Raw genomic sequence first — 22,673 nt, 5'->3', positions numbered from 1 at the left:
TATCCGAAACAGGAGTGACTGGATTATTCGCTCCCATAAAGAGCTTTTCTTTAGGGGACCTTAAATCCGGCTGCCAAAGTGAAATTAGACTTCAGACCCTAGCTTCAGAGAGCATGTGATTTATAAAATCGAACCCACAACCAGATGTCGAATCTAGCAATTTAATAATTTTAAGAGAAAAATACGGTTTCGAACCACCAGCACGACGATTTTTTTCTTGACGATTTAAATAAAAGAAAAAAAACACAACAAAATAAATCCCTAGACAGGAAAAAACCGTGAAATTCTACAGACGAAACTGTATTAACAGGAGTGGGGATACGAGGTTTGAACCCCCCTCCAAAATTTTCTCTGACTCGTACAAACATAACAAAAAATACATATAAACAGATTTTTGGTTTGTTTTTAAAGATTTTTTTGTATCCCACCCCCCAACAAAATATTCCTCTCCCAAAAAAATCGTAGATACGCCCTTGATTATGTTATTACTAAAGCTCATCACAAAACAAAACCACTTGAGGCCAGTTCAGCACCGAAGTGATGTGTCATTATATTGGCTCTATTCTCTGATGGATTACAAGCCACCGAGGGAAAAGGTCATGCAAAAGGTAGATTGGATTTTGGTACCAACACTTAATTGAAAACACTCAGCAAAATCCCTAAGGTTGTTGACAATTGTTTACATTACCAAAGGAAAAACGAATCTTCTGACGATCACTTTTACGATAAAAACAAAAGGAAGAAAATAAAAAAAAGAAAAAGGACGCTACAAGACAAGGAGAAAAAAACAAAAGATATAAAATGAAAAGAAAAGAAAAAGCTCTTGATAATGATCATCATATGAAACAGTTTTGCTACAAAATATTTTTATTCCATCATAGCTTTAAGCCAAAAGCGTCAGATTTGTTGCCTACCTACGGTAAGGTTTTTCGTTTTTTTATTACAAGAAAAGACCGGAAGTTTAACGTAAGTATTCTCCCTAAATCCATTATCTGCGATTTCATGATTTTCATATCTAAGATTCTCAGTCAATCTGCCTCTTTGGTAATAAGTGTTCTTTTCCAGTTCGATAAACTGTCAGCAATGTTTGCACGTTTGCAATATTAAAAACAGCTGTTTACATATAATTTATATGATAACACTACAGAGTGTAAAAAGAGAAAAATCATTTGAAGAGAACTTTTGTGAGGAGAAACTATTAGATTTCATCGCCGCCGAGACTTCACTTTTGCGACCCAATTTCAGCTCATTGTGTCTATTTCTGATGTAACTTGGGAAAATGGGTTCTCCAGTTTATGGATAAACACAAACACGTCTTTGTCATGCCTGATTAAAAATCGATAAGAAAACAAACAAATAAAACGCATCTGTGGCCGTCCTTCACGATAAAATCGTAAAATTTCGCATTTTTGGAAATATTGATTTAGAACCACTGTCTTAAGGTTCTTAAGACATTTTGAATTGATGGTGTAATTAGGAATCAACGGAGTCTTCCTGTTTGAATTCCAAGAGACGAAAAAGGTTGTAGCACTTAACTAATTAGTTTTGTTTGTTCATGTCGTATTTTTGCTTATTTATATTCGCCCTTCAGTCTGGGTAAACAGATGAAAATTTGATGCTACCTTAAAAACTTAAACCTAAAAAACCAAAAGCAGAATAGCGCAAAACCGAAATTTGCAGGTGGAAACAGATAATACATGTCTATGGAGGAGGAAGGGGTATATTTTTATTTTATTGTCCTTGGTGCTTTAATGATTACTTAAAAATTAATAATCTTTTATATCAGCATAAAATCGGCGGGAATCAGCATAAAATCAGAATTTTGTTATATACAAATATATACCAATTTCATTTTATTTTTCAGTTGCAGCGTCACATGTAGCCAACAAAGAACAACCACAGGCCCATAGTAACCTTAAATTCAAAACGCATTTTCATGACAAGGGTGTTCTATACTTATGAATCATTACTATGAACGGTTTGGCTCAGCTGAAGGTTTGTGTCCCCTGTGAATAAACGGTTTTGACAAAAATCTAAAGCTGTAACTTGCATCAAAAGGACGGAATATTTTAACAATGGATAACCATAATAAATAGCTAATAAATAATCACAGCTAATAAGTAGTTGTAATTCAGGTTCAATGAGATGACGCGTCTACAATAGGATGATTTTGGGGGATTTTATAGAACTTAGCATTCCAGTTACAGCTTTTTATGGGTATTTGACAGATTAAGGTTAAATTTACTAATTAGTGAGTAAAAGGACGTAATGTATTCTCCAATATAAACATAGAAAAAATATACATAAGAGTTTGTCAGTGTTCGTACATTGAAATGTGATAATAACTAAGTAAAACTAGTTAGTTACAACTGATAATACTTTCCGGTTATGAAAATAACACCCGAACAGATCAGAACCGACCCGACAGTGATTCCCGAAGATGACTACATCTTTAAACGAGAGGTACAGCTGCTTAAGCTGTTTATTAAAACCACTGTTGCTAATAACTCACTGCAGCACTAAAACACCTGGGGCCAACACTGCTACGTACGCTCCTCGTTCATCCCAGTCTGTTTAAAGCCTCCTTCTTTACATTCTCCCAAGAAGTTCGATTTTCATTAAGTCTTTCCGCACGATCTTCTCCCACCTCAATTGGGGACGATCTGCTTTTCTTTTGACCCTAGATGGTTGGCCGAAAGGGACGATCTTTGGCAATCTGTCATCCTTCATCCGGAGAAGTGTCCTAATTACCTCAACCTTTCTCTTATTATAGCCCTAGAAAGCGGGATAGAACCACATTTCCGTAGATCTTATTGTTTGAAATACATTCAGTCAAAGGGGTACCCAAATCCGCAGACAAAAAGAATACCAAAGGATTTCTCTGGAAAACATCTAACAAATCCATCTTTCCCTTTTTTTTTCAGAATAATAATTGACCACTGTCATCATTGTTGCTTCCGATATTCTAATTGGTTCGCAGACTTATCTTCCTATTCTTCAAACCTTTCTTAACTGTGAAAAAAACACCCTGAGCCTTGGCTATTCTACTTTTAACACCTTAAATGTATTCCCCGTCTTTACTAATAATACTACCATGGTAAGTGAAGCTACCCACTTGATCGATCTTCTCATTACCCCATCATCACCAATTCATCTTGACTTGTTTCCAGTATAGTCTTCTTAGCTGAAAATTTTCAGACCCGTTATTGAGTTCTGAACTCTCTAAACAAAAAAATCCTTCATTGTACCAACATTTTTATCTGGGACATTCAAACCAACAGCAAAATCTAAGTCTAGGCGCAAATCCCAATCAATAAGTAAAGAGAGCTCAAAACGAACGAAAAATTACAATAAATAACCGAGTCAAACTCAAAACGAGCAAAAATTAACATGAGTAAGGCTGACAACCCCACGCCTTCTCAAGACTAGAACATAAATTGCCCTTTACTGAAAACAAAATACATTTAAATGTTTTCATTTTTTTACTTTAATAAATAAAAAAACTAAACTTTAAGGAATAAATATCAGTATATGTATATTAAACTGACAATCCTCTGTCATTTATTTGTTGTTTTTTTGTTCAGTAAAGTGCAAATTGTGTTCTGATTCTGAGAAGCCATGGGAGTAGTCACCCCTACTGTTGTTCATTTTTGCTCGTTTTGAGTTTGATTTGGTTATTTATTATAATTTCTATTGATTTTGAGTTCTATTCATTTAATAATGGTGATTTGGGGTAATTATATACTTGGAGGGTTATTTGACTTAATTTCTGCTCATTTTTTGGCTTAGTGGAGTTCTTTACTTTTCTTTGAAAAACTTGTTTTGTCGGATGAGTTTTATAAATTAATATAAAAAGTAATCGCACAGTCAATATTTAAACTGTTACTTGATGGACGGATAAAGCTGAGTCTTAGCTGTGGAGTGAAGCCAGAATGGCGCACTGGTGCAGCCAAAATTGAAGCACTAAAACCATATGACTGCAAAGAAAATAACAAACCGAAACCGAGCACTGGAGATAAAAGCTTAAAAATCAGAGACAGCTTACCTGTACAAGATGCTTCAAATATTCAGCCTTGTGCCTAAGCGGATCTGTTGACAATCCATCAGCGAATGAGACAAGACCATTTGGAAAATTATGCTGGGCTAACCATGCAACGACTCTGCGGAGTTGCATATCTGGTCGGGCTGCAATAATCATGAAAATGCATTAACTAATTTTATTATCTAAAAGAAAAAGAATGTAAAGACGAATTAAGAATATGCTAAAGAAATAAAAAAAACTCAAAACTTAATTTTTCTTTCGGAATTTTCCCATGGCACTTTTCATATTTACTAATATGTTATGCCATAAGAGGTTGAGCTTTAGATATTTAAGTGTAGACGTCAGTTTGAGGAAGATTAGGGGGGTCTTGATCTCTTAGTGAGGCTTAAGAACTCATAAGATGTTTGAAAAAATAGAAAAATCGAGAACATTGGGCAGCATAATTGTCTTATTCCCACCCGAGAGATCTTATCTCTATTTTAGAAAATCTAAACCAAAAAACAGTGCTTCCAATTTCTCTATTTTCTAAGAGAGAAATGGAGATTTCCCCAAAAAATAACTTCCGAAAATATACCAACACTAACACGAAATTTAAGTCATGAATTTTTGTAATAGCTAATTTTGGTTAGGTTTCACAGATCCCTTTTTTTGGAAAGGGGGATTCGGAAAATCGAAAGTGGAAGCAATGCTAACAGCCCTATTTTGTCTCTTTGTTTTAAAACACAAATAAAATAACCACTGGTGAAAAATATTCGACAAATATAAGAAAGCCATAAAAACTATGGCTTTGTTTAGTTTTTATGGCCATAAAAACTATGGACTAATATAAATGTTTGGTAATTCTTTTGGTTGCCTGAAGCTTTTCTACGGGGGAGATGTTGTGATTGCACACAGGAACTACATTACAGGATTTTTTTTTACATTACAGTTACAGGATTATATTACAGTAACAGGAATTAATTACATGAAACTTGGCCCAATGTTTTCAAATTTCTATTCCATGCTATGTCTTCCACTGTGTCGAGGCAAGGTGTGTTAAGTATTTATTCTACGTATTTCTCTAAGAAGATAGGGGGAGATTGATGCTTCAACTTTTAAGCTTAAATGCGGTGATTTTTCCATATTCTTACGGATTAACTCCAAAACTACAGGGAAAATGAGTGGCTCTTGATCTTCCCCTGTGGATCTGCATTACACCGAAGAAAATCCTGCGCCGATCAGCCAATTTCCAATCAATTTTAAAGCATGAAAACCTGTACATAATGCTTAGCAATTTCAGGAGCATGCTAACATACGGTGGTACATTGTGCCCCGTGAAATTAAAAAGGTCAAATAGAGACCAACAAAATAAAGTATGATTGGTAGTAATTTGAGAACACGTATAACATATATATTTGTTATTTAAACCTAGATTTTAATACGAATTTGTATCTAAATATTTTTTATTTAAACTACTATCATTTAGTATTTAAGCCTTCTCACAGTTAGCCAAAATATGTCCCTTCTAGGCACTATCTACGGCTCTAGTAAACTATTTACTATTTAAACCTCTCAAAATTTACTATTTAAGCACTAGTTAAATATACTATATAGGCACTTTACTATTTCAGCCTTCTTACAGATTCTAAAATACATGACTTTTAAGTACTATTTAAGGCTATTTAAGCCTCCAAAATTATTATTTTGTCACTTGTAACTTTACCATTCAGGCACTTTACTGTTTAAAGCTACTTAAGCCTATATATATATATATGTATATATATATATATATATATATATATATATATATATATATATATATATATATATATATATATATATATATATATATATATATATATATATATATATATATATATATAAAGTACAAACATTTTGCCTTTTTGTCACCATGTTGGATTTGGTTTGTGCTAAAAAAAAAAAAAAAAAAAAGAAAAAAAAAATAGTTTATCGAATGTCAGTTTCTTTTGTTCTTTTCTCATTTTTTCTTTTGCTGTATGTTTTCTGTGTTTGCTGTGTTTTCTTATCTCTTTATATTATTTTTTAGCACATATTAACTCTTTATCCTACTATTTTGTTTCTTTTACCATGAAAAAAAGATTCTTTGACGTAAAAATACCGGTAATATATATGATTAAGTAGCCAAGCTCCTGCCAATGACGAGCAACGTCCACAGCTCCTGCACGGACTTTGGGGTCCTTTCCTGTTACAGAGACGCTGGCTGTGAAGGCACCGTCTATTGAGAACACTGCAGCTTGAGTCTTGGGTGGTAGAATACAAAGAGATAGGCCAGTAGATGTGTGATCTCCCCTGTAAAAGAAGAAGTGCGTAGTGAAACTTCATAGTATATACTCGTAGGGTCTCCTTTCCATGAGTTTTAACTAATGACGTTCATGGCTCTATTGATTTTTAACATAGTGCATATTCCAAGTGAATATTGCTGTGGATCTAGGAACCTATGGGTTTCCACAACTTTTCAATAATTTCCTATAAAACTCCTTGGTCCTAAAAAAAAATATTCCCTTCTTGAGAAAAGATTTAAAATCTCTTGGGTTCGAGTCACACGATTCCATACGCATGCTCCTTCTCCATCCCAGTTTATTCAAAGCCTCCCTCTTTACACCCTCCATGGAAGTTTCCACTTCCATTAAAAATTTCTTTATGACCTCTTCCTCTCACCCCAATCGCAGAAGACCTGCTTTTCGTTTGGCCCTAGACGGTTGGCCAAAAAGTACAATCTTCGGCAATCTGTCGTCTTTCGTCCGCAGGACGTGCCCTAGCCATCTCAAACTTTCTTTAATTATAGCCCTAGAACGTAGGACTGAACCACACTTTTCGCACACCCTACTGCTTGAAATACGGTTAGTTAACCGGGTACCCAAAACAATCCTTAGACAATTTCTCTGGAAAACATCTAGCAAATCTTCATCCATTTTTCGGAACGTCCATGCTTCAGAGCCATATTTGACCACTGTCATCACTTAAGCTTCCAAAATTCTAATATTCGTGTGTAGACATATCTTTCTATTCTTCAAAAAAATTTAACTGTGAAAAAATACCCTGAACCTTGGCTGTTCTACTTTTAACTCTTCACTGCTCCCACCGTCTTTACTAATAATACTACCAAGGTATGTAAAACTGTCCACTTGAACAGTCTTTTCGTTACCCAACATCATCTTTTCATCTTCACTCATTCCAAGCCTTAGCGACTTAGTTTTCTTAACATTAATTTTGAATAAGTTAAAAGAGAGAAATGAGTACACGCATACAAAACACCAAACAGATATACGTGGGTCCAAACCGCCCGAATTGCAGGAAGATCTTAAGATTTCTCCGAGGACGGAGGAGGGGGAGAATTAATGCAAGATAAGGAATAATTTAATCAACCTTTCTTTATATGCTCCTTAGGTCATTATAGAAGCCAAAATTGAAAGACATAATAACATGATTATATGCAGTCAATTCTGCCTCCTCGTGAATACAGTCTGCTGGCAGAAGCATAAAAAATTTAGCGAAATTTTTACGACAACATAATTAAAAAGGAAAAAAGGATATTATTAATAAGTAAATAAAATAATTCAAACCATAAAAATCAGTAAACTTTTGTTTACAGCCTGGTAGGGCTATATCTGACTTCAATAGGGGCGGGAGAAGGGTTGATACATATTCGAGAGGGTAGTGATTAGTATATTTGCAAAGAGCGTTGAGAGGCGCATGATATGTTCCTTCTTCAGTAGATGAATTAATCAAGAAAACCCAAAATTTACCAATAAGCATATATCGTAAAGAACGAATTTGACATTTTCTGACGTTTGAAGTAATTCCCAAAAACCATTTCCTAACCTTTTCTAAAGACGAAAATTAGCAAGACGATGTGGATGAGGAAGAACAAAACGTGATCAAACATTCGTCACCCCGCTGACCCCCGACATCAAACTAGCTTGTTTTGCAGAAGTTCAATTTTCATGAATTGAGAACTTCACGTCATACTTCATCAGTATCATCAAAATTACGTGAGGAATTGCAGTTACGGTGCGCTATTTTGATGTCGTCAGAAAACTCTCTAATGTTTACGATTTTTTTCCCATTAGTTGCTGCAGTTCAAACTCATCCACTCTTTTCTCCCTTAAGTTTTCTCGAGCTACGGGCCTCTACATCAGCCAACAATAGCCATATGTTGTATGTTGTGTTTGGGCTCTTTTGTCAAGCTATTCTAAAGTCAAATGGCATCATGGTGGAAATAGAAAGAATAGAAAATAAGGGAGAAAATAAAGTACAAAAAAAGAAACAAAAGAATTGTACACAAACAATCTCAAGATTTTTCCTAAAGTAATACTCGCGTTCCCTTCTTGATGATATACTGCTTCTCTTGACAAATGAAGAATTACTATCTACACGGTAATTATGGGAATTGAAGAATTACCAGATCATAAATACCTGGAAATAAATTTCCTCCAAAGCGAATGAGAGGGGGGAATCTACAGTCATGAAACTTACCTTACAACAAATTTAACTTGATGGATACCAGGGCCAAGAGACTTGTTTGGAGGGATTGTATACTGAAGGCGACCAGACCTGTCGGTAATTTCTGAGGCCATGTGAGCCCATTCGCCAAGATCGCCACCGGCAGTGCATATTCGAATATAGACATCAACTTTTTCCCCTGAAATATATCACAGAAAAAACTTTGAAACATGCGGTGAATGGTACCTATTTACACGAGCATAGTTCCAATACTCATGCATACATATATATATATATATATATATATATATATATATATATATATATATATATATATATATATATATATATATATATATACTAGCTGTTGGGGTGGCGCTTCGCGCCACCCAAACACCTAGTTGGTGGGGGCGCTTCCCCCCCCCGCGCGCGTAAGTCGTTACGCGCCATATTAATAATTTATTTTTAACCCACATCATAACAAGTTATGGCACTTGTGGAGTAACAAAAAGAAAAAAAAAATGAAATACACTACAAGTAAAATACACTACAAATAGAAAAAACGCGCCATTGTAGTTGCGTCCCTGTGTCCCACCTGTGAATATAAATAGATATATATATACATATATATATATATATATATATATATATATATATATATATATATATATATATATATATATATATATATATATATATATTTTTAACTACGTAAAACTTGCGAATATACAACGTTCTTGGCTGTCCCATTGTCTGTGCGTATAAATACATTGTAAGGTTTACCGACTCTTGAACATGCAACATATAATTGTCCATGGGAAAAACAATCTGTATTCGGATCTATACATCATTATTCTAATGATTGCCCTTGAGCTTTGTTGATGGATTGCTAATCGAACATTCCCTGTGTTCCCGTCGTCATTTATATATCCCCCTGCGCCCCCCGGCGTCCCCGTTGTTGTTTTTTCCCGGTGTCCCGGTCGTCATTTGTGTCCCGGTGTCCCAGTCTGTAATTTCTCTTTGAGTGTCGCGGTCGTCATTTATATACCCTGTGTCCCGGTGTCCCGGTCGTCATTTTTGTCCCGGTCGTCATTTGTGTTCCGGTGTCCCGGTCTGTAATTTCTCTTTGAGTGTCCTGGTCGTCATTTATATTCCCTGTGTCCATGTCGTCATTTGTATCCCGGTGCTTTGTTGATGGTGATTGCTAATCGAACATTCCTTGTGTCCCGGTCGCTTTCTCCTTGAGTGTCCCGGTCGTAATTTATATTCCCTATGTCCCGGTGTCCCGGTCGTCATTTGTGTCCCGATGTCCTGGTCTGTAATTTCGTCAATCGACAAACATGACGTCAGTAGACAGACACACAGACAAACAACTTATTTTTATATATATATAGATTAATTAAGGGGACGAACGGAGAAGAAAAAGAAAGAGAACCAAATCTAATAGGAAAAATATATAATTTTTTATTATAGCACCAAAGATTACCCCGTATTGGCTCTCACTGTAAATGTTTCTATGTAAATTTATTATTAATGTAAACAGCATGGGATTAGACACATACTATGCATTTAGTTATATTTTTAGGAAATATAACTTACTCCTATGCACTTAAAACCTACATAATATAACTATCCTATAACTTAAAACCTATGCACAAAATTGAGGGAATTATTTTTATAATTTTAATTTTGAAGATGACCGTAGATGTGGGCCAATTTTGTTTTAACTTCGTATGTTCAAATCTGACGTTCTAGACTAGATTTTCTTTATATTTCTTTATTTCTAGTTCAGCTAGGAGAAATACGTTTTATAAGAACATTCTCCTAGGGTTCTGCGAAATTTTCTAGTTAATTTACAATGTGTTTCAAATAAGAGTCAGGGTATGTTTGAATGGTGCGATAATGATTATAATAATTTAATTGCAAAACTTTTAAAAACAAAAGCTAAAAGCTCATATGGCTATTGTGACGAGGTCGGAAAAGCCAAGAGCCAAAAACTCATATGGTATGAGCTCTAGCAAAATTCTAAGAATCCATAGTTTGCTTTAAACGGAAAATCAGAGGCTTAATGCCAGTCAGGATTTAAAATAAGAGCTCTGAGTCACGAGGTTCTTCTAAATATTAAAAATCATTAAGATGCGATCACCCACTTATAAGTTAAAAACACCTCAATACCCCCCAGATGGTTGAATCGGGAAAAACCACTTTATCAAGTCAATTTGTGCAGCTCCCTGACACGCCTACCCATTTTCATCGTCCTAGCACGTCCAAAAGCACCAAACTCGCCAAAGCACTGAACCCCACCGCCAAACTCCACCAAAGAGAGCGTATCCAGTCCGGTTACGTCAATCACGTATCTACGACATTTATAAGCGTTTTCCAAGACTTAAGGTTTCCCCCTCCAACTTCCCCAATGTCAAAAGATCTGGTAGGGATTTGAAATAAGAGCTCTGAGACATGTGTTCCTTCTAAATATCAAATTTCATTAAGATCCGGTCACCCGTTCTTAGGTTAAAAACGCCTCAATTTTTCTGATTTTTCCAAATTAAAACCCCCCAGCTCCCTCAAAGAGAACGGAGCCGTACCAATTATGTCAATCTCGTATCTGAAACTTGTGCTTATTCTTCCCATCAAGTTTCATTCCAATCTCTCCACTCTACGGGTTTTCCAAGATTTCTGTTTTCCCACTTCAACTCTCTATGTCCCCAGATCCGATTCAAATTGAAAATGGAGCATCTGAGACAAATGATTCTTCTATATATCAAGTTTCATTAATATCCTATCACCCATTCGTGACATACCTCGATTTTCCCGTTTTCCAAGAATTCCGGTTGCCCCCTCCAACTCCCTTCAATATCACCGGATCTGGTCGAGATTTAAAATGAGAGTTTTAAAGGACAAGATCCTTCTAGATATCAAACTTCATTAAGATCTGATCACCCGTTCGTAAGTTACAAATACATAATTTTTTCTAATTTTTCCGAATTACTCCACCCCCCAACTCCACCAAAGAGAGCGGATCCGGTCCGGTTATGTCAGTCACCTATGTTAGACTTGTGCTTATTCTTTCCACCAAGTTTCATCCTGATATCTCCGCTTTAAGCGTTTTCAAAGCGTTTTCCCCCCCCCCTAATGACCCTGGCTCCGGTCGGGATTTAAAATAAGAGCTCTGAGACAGGATATCCTCCCAAAAATCAAATTTCATTAAGATCCGATCACTCCTTCGTAAGTAAAAATACTTCTTTTTTTTATAATTTTTTTTAAAATTAACCCCCCCCCCTCAACTCCCCAAAAGAGAGCGGATCCGTTCCGGTTATATCAATCACGTATCTATGACTTGTGCTTATTTTTCCCACCAAGTTTCATCCCGATCCCTAAACTCTAAGCGTTTTCCGAGATTTTAAGTTCCCCCCTCAATGTCCCCCAATGTCACCAGATCCAGTCGGGATTCAAAATAAGAGCTCTGAGACACGATACCCTTCCAAATTTCAAATTTCATTAAGATCCGATCACTTCATCGTAAGTTAAAAATATCTCATTTTTTTAATTTTCAGAATTAACCCCCCCCCCCTCCCTAACTCCCCAAACAGAGCAGATCCATCCCGGTTATGTTAATCACGTATCTAGGACTTCTGCTTATTTTACTCACCGAGTTTCATCCCTACCCCTCCATTCTAAGCGTTTTCCAAGATTTTAGGTTCCCCCCCAACTCCCCCCAATGTCACCGAATCTGGTCGGGATTTTAAATAAGAGCTCTGAGACAAGATATCCTTCCAAACATCAAATTTCACTAAGATCCCATCACCCATTCGTAGGTCAAAAATACTTTATTTTTTCTATTTTTTCCGAATTAACCGACCCCCCACTCCCCCCCCCCCAGATGGTCAAATCGCAAAAACGACTATTTCTAATTTAATCTGGTCCGGTCCCTGATACGCCTGCCAAATTTTATCGTCCTAGCTTACCTGGAAGTACCTAATGTAGCAAAACCGGGACAGACAGACAGACAGACCGACAGAATTTGCGATCGCTATATGTCACTTGGTTAATACCAAGTGCCATAAAAAGTGAAACATTCAAATTAAATAAATTTTATTTTTGGAAAGAAAACTGGTTCTGTTAGATGAAAAGTAGAAAAAATAAGATACTAACCAGTCAGTGCAAAGTCAAGGGGCCCATACATAAATCTTGCTGTTACAATCTGAGGCATACCTTCTTTGAGAATAATATCATTACCACGATGATTGGCGCCAACATTCTTCAGTTTTACTGAAGTTCGTTTACGAAGCCATTTTTCACATGGATCTGTTGGTGTGAAAACGCCGTCACTTTGCCCACCATCATCTGAGGAGTTCACTTCTCCACGACAAATCTTTAAAAGACCAAATTTTTATTTAATAGCTATGTTATCGTGAATGTCCAAAACTGATGAATGTCGACATTCACCGTTGTATGTCCGAATGAATTTTTTCTCCTTGGATTTAGTCAGCGTTGCCAGTCCTCTTTTTCAATTTAATGCAAGGTTTGAGAATGACCGGTTAGCTTAGGTTAAATAATGTTTGCTTAGGTTACGTTAGCTTAGGTTTTTAACCCATTTCTGATATTTATAACCAAATGTACAAAAATGGTAAATGTCAACATTCAGCGGTGAATGTCCGAAATGCCTTGTATTCTCCTTAGATTTAGTCACCGCTGCCAGTCAACTTTTTCAGTTTCATGCAATGCTTGAGGGTGATAGGTTAGGTTGGTCTAGCTTAAGTTTTTAATCAATTTCAGATATTTATAACCAAAGGTCCAAAATTGGCAAAAGTCGACATTCACCGCTGAATGTCTGGAATACCTTTTTTCTCCTTGGATTTAGACAGTGTTGCCAGTCATCTTTTTGATGACTGGCAGCACTGCCAATTAGGTTAGGTTAGCTTAGGTTTTTAACCCATTTCTCATATTTATAACCAAATGTCCAAAAACGGTAAATGTCGACATTCAGCGGTGAATGTACGAAATGCCTTATATTCTTCTTGGATTTAGTTACCGCTGCCAGTTAACTTTTTATTCTATGCAATTTTTGAGGGTGATAGGGTTGGTTAGGTTGGGTTAGCTTAGGTTTTTAACCAATTACTGATATTTATAATCAATCAACTTTTTCAGTTTTATGCAAGGTTTGATGGCGACAAGTTGGGTTAGGGTAGGTTAGGTTTTTAACCCGTTTCCGAGATTTATAAACTAATTTAACCTAACATAAGCCAAACTAACCTAACTAACTTTTGCCATCAAAAACTAGCATAAGACTGAAAAAGCTGATTCGCAAAGCTAATTGAATCCAAGCAGAGAAAAAGGAATTTTAAACATTCACAGGTGAATGTCGATGTTAACCAGATTTCAGACATTCACCGACGAATGTCGACGTTAACCAGATTTTGGATATTCACAGTAACAGCTATAATAATTCGAAGTTGGACGAGAAACTCAAAAATGTGCGCATAAATTTTTCCTAAAGGAGAGGGGGTTAGAAATACAGAAGGTAGATTCGTCAAAATAGGATATAAAAGCTGCGCTGTGTAAAACTGTTAAAAAATAATCAGATTTCTGAAGAGGGTCTAAAATTTCATTATGAGCATTGTATCAAATAGTTGAGTCATTTCAGAGAGTAGTTTGAAAATATATGCATATTATATTCAATATATTTATTATGTACATATTCAGCCGATATATAAATTGAAAAAGCTATTTTTGGCAGCATAAAAAATACCAAATCTACTTTAAAAAATACACAAATCAGAGAATTCTCACTTTCACCTTTTTCTTTTTTACAATTATTTGCAGGAAAAAAGTTTAATTTCTATCATTTCAAGTGGTGGCTAGGGAGTACTGTATATGATCTCGAATTTCAGTGCATGGTTGTTCACTATAGTAAAAATAAATTTGTTTTATTGGTTCTAAAATCTGAAGTTTCGGGCCAAATAATGCATATTTTCGAGGATGTCGGTAGGATATGCAACTATTATATAAAATATTATAACAAAATATATATATATATATATATATATATATATATATATATATATATATATATATATATATATATATATATAATATTAAATATATTATAGTAATACTATATATAGTAATATAACAAAATATTCATTGTGTCTGGATTAATTATCGAATGATTTCTGCTACCATTCAATGTGACAATATTGTCGAAAATGTGATACCGCTCTAAAAACTTCATAATTTTGAACAAAAACCTTAAAAAAAATTGCGGTTCTTGTTGAGACTTAAAAACTGCCCACAGAATTCTTGTTGAGACTTGAGATAACACAACTCTGTCATACACAATATTCTGAGACTCAATCGATGCTTCAACAATAATGATTTTGAACTTGAAGGTAAAGAGCCTTCTGGTACACAGAATATACCCGAAAACCAAGAATTGGAGGAACTGCTTGATCAAGACCTATGTCAACAGAGCTTACAAGTTGATGAGTCAACAATTTTAAATGTTTCAAAACGTTGGAAACGATCCGAACTAAGGAAACTGAATGTCAAATTAGATAAAAGATTATTCTTTTAAAACAAAAAAGGAAAATCAACTTATTCAGGGTCCATATATTAAAATTTTGCTCATGAATAGCCACCTCCCCTCCAAACTAGAAATCAAAACATGTGTTTATACTTGTTCTCTGACCAAATATCTAATCAACAGTTAAATTACCCATACGAAAACGCCCTCCCTCCCTTCTTCCTGCAGAACACAGTTTTCCCTTTATTTCTTTTGCAAACGAAAATCTTTTCAGTCTCCAAGGCGCTTATATTAATTCGCTTAGCTAATAGAATCCATTAAAAAGGAATCTTCATTTGGAAAGATTTTGCAATCAAAACTAATTTACCATCCAAACGAATCTTCCATTAGTAGCAGACTTAATTGATAGGTAAATTAGAAGAACGTTAAATGTCCCAACTTGTGAAACTTAGGCCTTGGGTGACTTCTTCAGATTATTAAAAGGGTACTTATTGTACTCTTTACGATACTTATTGTTAAACTCAATAACTGGAGAGGAGTTCGAGTATGAAAAGAGTTGCACTATTTCCAAGCAAATTCTTACAGTAGTCTTCTTTTTTATTGTTCATTAGACATTGAACCCTTTAGATTTTGATAAAAGAAAATAATAATAAAGAAAAAATAAATGTCAACAGGCAATGAATTTTCAAAGAGTAGGAGGCTCGGTCCAAACTTGTCAGTACCCCAATCAATTAACACACTGCCATATATATATATATATATATATATATATATATATATATATATATATATATATATATATATATATATTATATTATCAAAAAAATCAGAAAAAAATATTATCATTATATATTATCAGAAAAAATTCATCAAAAAAGGAAATAGAATACCACCCGGCTTAACTCCTAACTCGGCACCAAACCAACAGCTTACCTCACCTACTACCTTAAGCACTACAGTAAACGGGTGATTTAATTAAGTTTTTGGTTTTAATAAGGAGTAAATAATATTTATGAAGGACCTTCTATAGGGTGGTTCGAAAGGGAGGATAAGTAACAGAATTTTTGAGGGGAAGATATATAATAATAATAATAATAATAATAATAATAATAATAACAATAATATATATATATAAATGTATAAAAAGATGATAAGCGGGTCCATTACCAGTAAATAAAAACGAAAAGAACAGAAAAATCAATGAAGAGAAAAAAAAGGAAAAAAACAAAACAAACGAGATGAAAAAAAGAATACAATTAAAAAAAAATAAGAAAAAACCATTGAAGCATGGCCCAAGCACAATTCCAAAAATTTGTAAATCTATGGAGAATATAAAACAAAAATGAAGAAAGAAGGAGAGGGAGAAGCAGAAAGAATACAATTCCCGAGCTAGAAAAGACAACCAAACAAAAGCCACAACACAATTGAAAAATTCTTAAATCTACGGAGAATGTGAAACAAAAAAAAGAAAGAAGAAGAAGGAGAAGTCGAAAGAATACAGTTCCTGAGCTGAAAAGGACAACCAACAAAAACCACAACACAATTAAAAAATTCGTAAATCTAAAATGAGTAAAATTGAAATGTAAATGAAACTTAAAATCGAAATGAAAAATAAGATATTGAATTCGGAAATTTTCTAAAAGAAAAAAGAACTCTAATGAATTGTATCCTAATTCGGAAACACAACAAAAGATGCGAAGTATTTGGTTTTACCTGTCTAAGAATAAATGCGGCCAAATCATAACTCTCCCAATAGGAAGCATGGAATAAATGTGGCAATGCTTCCGAGGGAAAGCTTCCCAGACCATCTGGGCAGTAAAGGGCATAATCAAGTCTCTTCACTCCCCACCATCTTCTTGTCAAAGAGCTAACAATTTGGAGATCTAACTTGCCATTATGAGATATATCCCCATTCTCTTCACCCAATTGGTCCGCGTGACTTTGAAGAAATTCCAGTAAATGATAAGGCTTTCCATCTCCAAGCGGAAATTTTTGGTATCTCGGCACACCAAAGGGGGCGGTGCTTGTAAAACGGGCAGATATAATTGGCTCAAGTCTAACAGCCAAAGGGTCAGTGGTATGAAACAAATTAAAAACTTGAGAGGAAGTTGGCTTTGATATATCATTTGGCTTGCTACCACAAAGCTTCCTCGATGCCAAAACAAGTCCTAGGGGAGAGCCTAGAAGAAACAGGTTATTCACCGAAAATTCAAGTCTTTCTTCTGTTTTTAAGCCAGATATGGCATCATAAGCCAGAACAGAGCCCATACAATCAGCCACAATTTCAACACTGCCATCAAAATTAACTGAAGTTTGTCTAAACTCCCTATATACATTATTTGCAGCGATCACAGTGTTTCGAACACACTCAATATATGACGGTGTTTGAACGGCCAAAACTGGCAAAGCTCCAATCGGTATTTTTTGTTGTACAGACCCAGGATCTCCAGGAACAGTAGATAATGATGAAATAACTGCCAGGGCTGATGCAGCAGGCTGTGGACAAGGAATTAATCTCACAGCTAGGCGTCCACATGCTGAAGAATAATGTTGCCTCGCGACAGTGTCAAGAGAGGCACGAAAAGTTGCAATGTCTGATTGACGAGAGGAGGCGTCTACACATCCATCCAGGACTGTACCTATAAGAAAAATAAAGAATTTTAATTACATTGACAAGTTATTACGCCATGTAAAAAAAAAGAAAAAAAAGCTATTATTAAGCAAAATAACGGAGAAAAATAAAACGACAAAAATATATATAATAAAAATATAAAAACTATACGGGAAACATACTCAATGATTCGCTCTGTATCAAACATCTGAAAGACTCAAAACAAAACTGCACACTATGCAATTTTACATAAAATGCATCTTCACATATCCTGTATGAATATTTACTATATCATTAAAACAAAAATCGGCACATTGATAGCTATTTAGAAATAATGTTGCTAAAAATTAACGCGACCAATGCCATAAAAAAAACAAGTAAAATCTTTGAACATAACATAATCATTAAATTCTCGTATAATCATACATATAATAACTAATAACACACAAATAAATAATATAATTTAATAGAAACATTATTAAAAATTAATTTACCTACATATAACCTTAGCCTACATCTTTGTCACCATTTATAAAAGATATAATATCGTGAAGTAGAAAATGCTGTTCAGGGACGATATTTTCTATCGCATTATCGGAATTAGCAAATTTGTGTTAAGAGTGGCCAACTAGTAATCACTAGTGGCCAGTAATAAAGAGAAAGACAAAGAAAAAGAAGAGATGAACTAACGATCAGGAAAAAACAGAAAGACAAAGAAAGAAGATGACTAGTGAAAAGAAAGAAAGAACGAAAGAAAGAAGAAAAAGAAAGAAGCGATCATTAGTGATCAGGAAAAAAAAGAAAGACAAAGAAAGAAAAAGACATGAAGAGACAAAGGAAGCCTTTCTCTCTTGTCAAAGAAGGGTCTTCAGGGCCACGTAGGAAAAATAATGGCACAAACATCTGTTCAGAAAACAAAGCTAACTGTTACTAGAACCAAAGTGTTTCTGCTCAGAATTTCCACTAGTAGTTTTTCCTTTTTTTTTTTTTTTTTTTTTTTTTTTTTTTTTTTTTTTTTTTTTTTTTTTTTTTTTAAGAATCTTTGTGAATGAAAGAAATATAAAAACTTCAATCGATTTATGGGACCATAACAAGTCTTTGGATCCAGACTTTGTTTGACAAAACAGACTTTGTTTGTTTATTTTGCCGTGTTAAATTTTGGAATCATTATTACGATGAGATGTTGATGTTTTTTTCTATATTTTTGCGCTGTCCCAGCCTTACGAGCTCTGCTCTATGTTGGGGCATAATACTGTTTTTGGATTTTTTTTTAAGTTGAATAAAGAAAAAGTTGAAGTTGAAAAAGTGTATCCTTTTTGCGGGCACAAAAGATACACGGCTAGGTCCTTTCCAATGCTAGATCCGTTCAAAAAGTCTAATATATTACACTCTGTTTATGGCAATTATAACAAATATACTTTCTGTTTATCGACATTTTTTTGTTGGGGGTTGTCTCCTGTGCTTAGTGGGTTTTTTTATTATTTACTAATCAAGCGTGAATCTTTGTGTACAGAGGTAACATATGAATCATTATTATTATTATTAAATCAATAAAATAAGTAAAAGTACTATTTGGCTGTCGAGAGTCAAAATATACTGCCCTTATTTCCAGGGCTTAAGATTGAAATTGGTAGTTTAAATAATATATAAGTAGTATATTAGTATTTAAACAGGTCCAGATACTTTAAAAGCAGCTTCAACAGAAAATAGTTTTAAATTTTTGGTCTTAAAATGCCCGTAAAAAGAGGTGTAGTAAAAAAAAAAAACGTCTAAACAAAATATACAGTTCTACGATATATTAAAATTGTGCGCTAATTAGTACCAACAACGATTATAGAGCCTATTCCAGAATAAGAACTGAGATTAGGCTCCTTCCCTTCCCTCAGAAAAAGACAGTTTGGTAAAGATTTGATAATATCAAGAAGAAATTATGCAGATTTGATTGTGAACAATATTTTGGAATTTCTGGAGAGATTTGGTATGAGCTCCGTCGAATCGCCTTCAAAAAAACATTATTTATTTTGGAAAAAACTAGTAGTTGCATGAAGTTCATTACTATTACTATTAGAACTAGCAACTCGTCACACCAAATAGGCACATGAAGCCAAAAAGCGCCTGCACCTGAAGCGCAAGGCTGATTGTTTTTTTGGCTACATTTATGATCCCACAAGGGCCACAACTCATCGAGGGAGAAGGCCTTACCTAAAAAGTCATAAGCTATGTCATTAATCGACTTATTCTATTTATAAGTTATTTTGTAATCACAATATTTATAAATGTTTAAGGAATGAATTATTAATAAAAATGTTTTATTTCATTGTTTGGTAGTAATCCTTATTTTTTACGGAAACTACGTCTGATTATCGAAGGTTCAACAGCCAATTGAGCGCTTTGACACATATATTGTGTCTTTTGTTAGTTTGAATTTTTTTTCTTCGCTGTTTATCGTTTTTGTTTTTGTTTATTTATAATACTCCGTACTTTGTGTTTTTTATACTTTTACGGGTAATAAAGCTCATTCATTCATTCATTCATATCATTAAAAAATTAAAAAAAAAATTGAAATGGAGGTGGGTCAGATTGGCACCTGAAAGGCTCAATTGTTAAAAAAAATCACACACAAGAAGGAACACCGTTTTATGTCTTCCCTTTTATCCTCGTTGTTATGACAACGAGTTGTTAGGCTGTTGAAGTTGTTAGCGAGGTTGTTATGACCTCGCTAAGAGGTTTATTAGTGGTCCTCTTCCAATTCCACTTTACTCATTATTATTAGGTTAATTTTGCTAGATTAAAATTCTAGGATAACTAGATAGACAGGAGTCAATATAATGTGCTATGAGCAACTATGAGTTAATTGAGCAAGCAGCGGTCAAGAATCAATTAATGCCCCCCTCCCTTTAATGGAGGGGGGCATTTAATCCATTTTAATGCCGCCTGCCAAAATAAATCCGGTAGTCTGAAGTTTCTTTTTTCTATGACTTTCTTGTGACAATTTTGTTTGATCATTTTTTTATGACATATGAAAAGCCGTTAAAACTCTCTTCTTCATTTAATCTGATCCAAAAACAATCTGTATGCCCTTAATTTTTCAACTAAAACATATGTTTCAAAAAAGGCCGTATCCAGGGAGGGGGTATGGGGGTAACGGGTTTGGACTTCGCTCCCTTCCTTTAAATTTTTGCCCGACTCATAAAAACGAAACGAAAATACATGTATAAAATTGATACATTTTCTAAGGTTTTTGTATCCCCCCTCCTCACTTCACCCGAACAAAAATCCTGGATATGCCCTTGGTTGCAACTTTTTGAATTTAAACAAAATGAAAAGTTATACAAACTAAATAAATTCATCTGAAATGTTTTCGTGTAGAAGATAATACATGCAAAGTATGGATTAATAAATAAATTAATCCCCTTTTGACATATGGTCATTACAGTAAAGTTAAAGGGCTTCTCAGGAAAAGAAAAAAAATTCAAGGGCTTCAAATTCCAATTCTACAAAATGATCCTAAGAGCATCTTGAATAACGAAACATTGGATTTGAGGGAGTTGCTATTTTTCGTGGCAAAAGTTGAAATTCAAAGTTAAAGTTAAAAAAAAAAAATAACACATTTGTCCAAAATAGACAAATGACATTGGACAAATTTAATAGTCAAACTACAAATTCTCATTAGCTCTCGATAATGGCCCGTCCCCTGAGAGAATTCGCTAATGGACTCTTTGTCTTTGAGATGATCAGTTGATAAGACAGGAAGGCTGAGATTGGGAAATTGATTTTAAGGCACTGCATGGCCTTGAGTATTGTACTTAACTTGTATTCAGTACGTACAATACTTTTTATTTAAAATTTTGACATTTTATCCTAGTATAGTTTAGTACAGGCTATCTATTTCTTATTCGGTCCTAGCTATTTTTAATCGACATTTATATAAGTAACCTATCTACCGGGCTGTTTTTTTTTATATAAATGCAAATAAGGCTACTTCATTCATACGATGGTTACTTAATCCAAACGATGATTTTACTGATCAAAGATAGTTCTGTCTCTGTTAAAATTCTGCTTTTTATGATTTAGTATGGCTATTCCTTTTGATTCTTTTACGTATTAAATAAAAAAAAACAAGTTTTTCAAAATGAAAGTAAGGAGCAACATTAAAACTTAAAACGAACAGAAATTACTCCGTCTTTCTGACTTTTCCGTTTTTTTTACTCTTTCTCTTAACTCAACTTTTTAAAACAGTAAGAAACTTTAGCATAAAGAGCGGGGCGTTGAGGAGGAAAAGCCCCTTTCATATACGGAGTAATTACTGTTCGTTTTAAGTTTTAATGGCGCTTCTTACTTTCAGTTAAAAAAAACTTGTTTTTTTTATTTAATTTCTGGACATTTTTGAATTAATGCATGTTTTGATCTTGGCTCTCCGCACATAAATAATTAAAACGAAATTTGCATATTAATTAATTGCAATTGATCGGAAAATTTTGAGAAAAAAGGAGCGAGGGAGGAGGCCTAGTTGCTCTCCAATTTTTTAATTACTTAAAAAGGCAACTAGAACTTTAAATTTTTTACTAACGTTTTCATTGGTAAAAAATGTACGTAACTTACGAATTAACTTAGGTAACGAACTTCTATATTCAAATGTTTTTTATTGGGTATATGAGGGGGTTCAACCCTCGTCGCTACCTCGCTCTTTTCACTAAAGCTTAAACTTTGTCCCAATTCCTTAAGAATCAAAAAGGCCATAGAATAAACAGTTGAAATTACTAAAAATACTTTAGCGTAAAGAGTGAGGTATTACGAGGAGGTAAACCCCTCATATGCGTAATAATTTTTGTTCGTTTTAAGTTTTAATGCTGCTCCTTACTTTCAGTACAAAAAAACTTTTCATATTTTTTGTTAATTGTTTTTTTTTTCAAATAATGATAGAAAATCCTGCGCCCCCTAAATTGAAATTCTCTTCCCCCATGAGAAGTTCCTCCATGGAAATATCCTCCCACGTAACCATTGCTATATGTAAACACAGGTCAAAGTTTGTA

At 34.3% G+C, this 22,673-nt stretch overlaps 1 protein-coding gene across 6 annotated transcripts in view; it reads right to left on the bottom strand.

The window, feature by feature from the left end:
• Positions 1-22,673, bottom strand: part of LOC136028326 (protein retinal degeneration B-like) — a 101,782-nt gene that overhangs the window by 4,635 nt on the left and 74,474 nt on the right. For all 6 annotated transcript variants that reach the window (XM_065706096.1, XM_065706102.1, XM_065706098.1 and 3 more), the window contains 5 exons: positions 16,743-17,668; positions 12,659-12,878; positions 8,540-8,705; positions 6,162-6,352; positions 4,046-4,185 (listed from right to left, as the gene is read on the bottom strand). In XM_065706096.1, coding sequence (XP_065562168.1) covers positions 4,046-4,185; positions 6,162-6,352; positions 8,540-8,705; positions 12,659-12,878; positions 16,743-17,668 — 1,643 coding nt within the window. The remainder of the gene's footprint in view (positions 1-4,045; positions 4,186-6,161; positions 6,353-8,539; positions 8,706-12,658; positions 12,879-16,742; positions 17,669-22,673) is intronic.

Source organism: Artemia franciscana, chromosome 6 (assembly GCF_032884065.1).
Source record: "Artemia franciscana chromosome 6, ASM3288406v1, whole genome shotgun sequence".
Classification (NCBI taxonomy): domain Eukaryota; kingdom Metazoa; phylum Arthropoda; class Branchiopoda; order Anostraca; family Artemiidae; genus Artemia; species Artemia franciscana.
The sequence above is the reverse complement of the archived record's forward strand: the minus strand, read 5'-3'. Positions and strand labels throughout refer to the sequence as shown.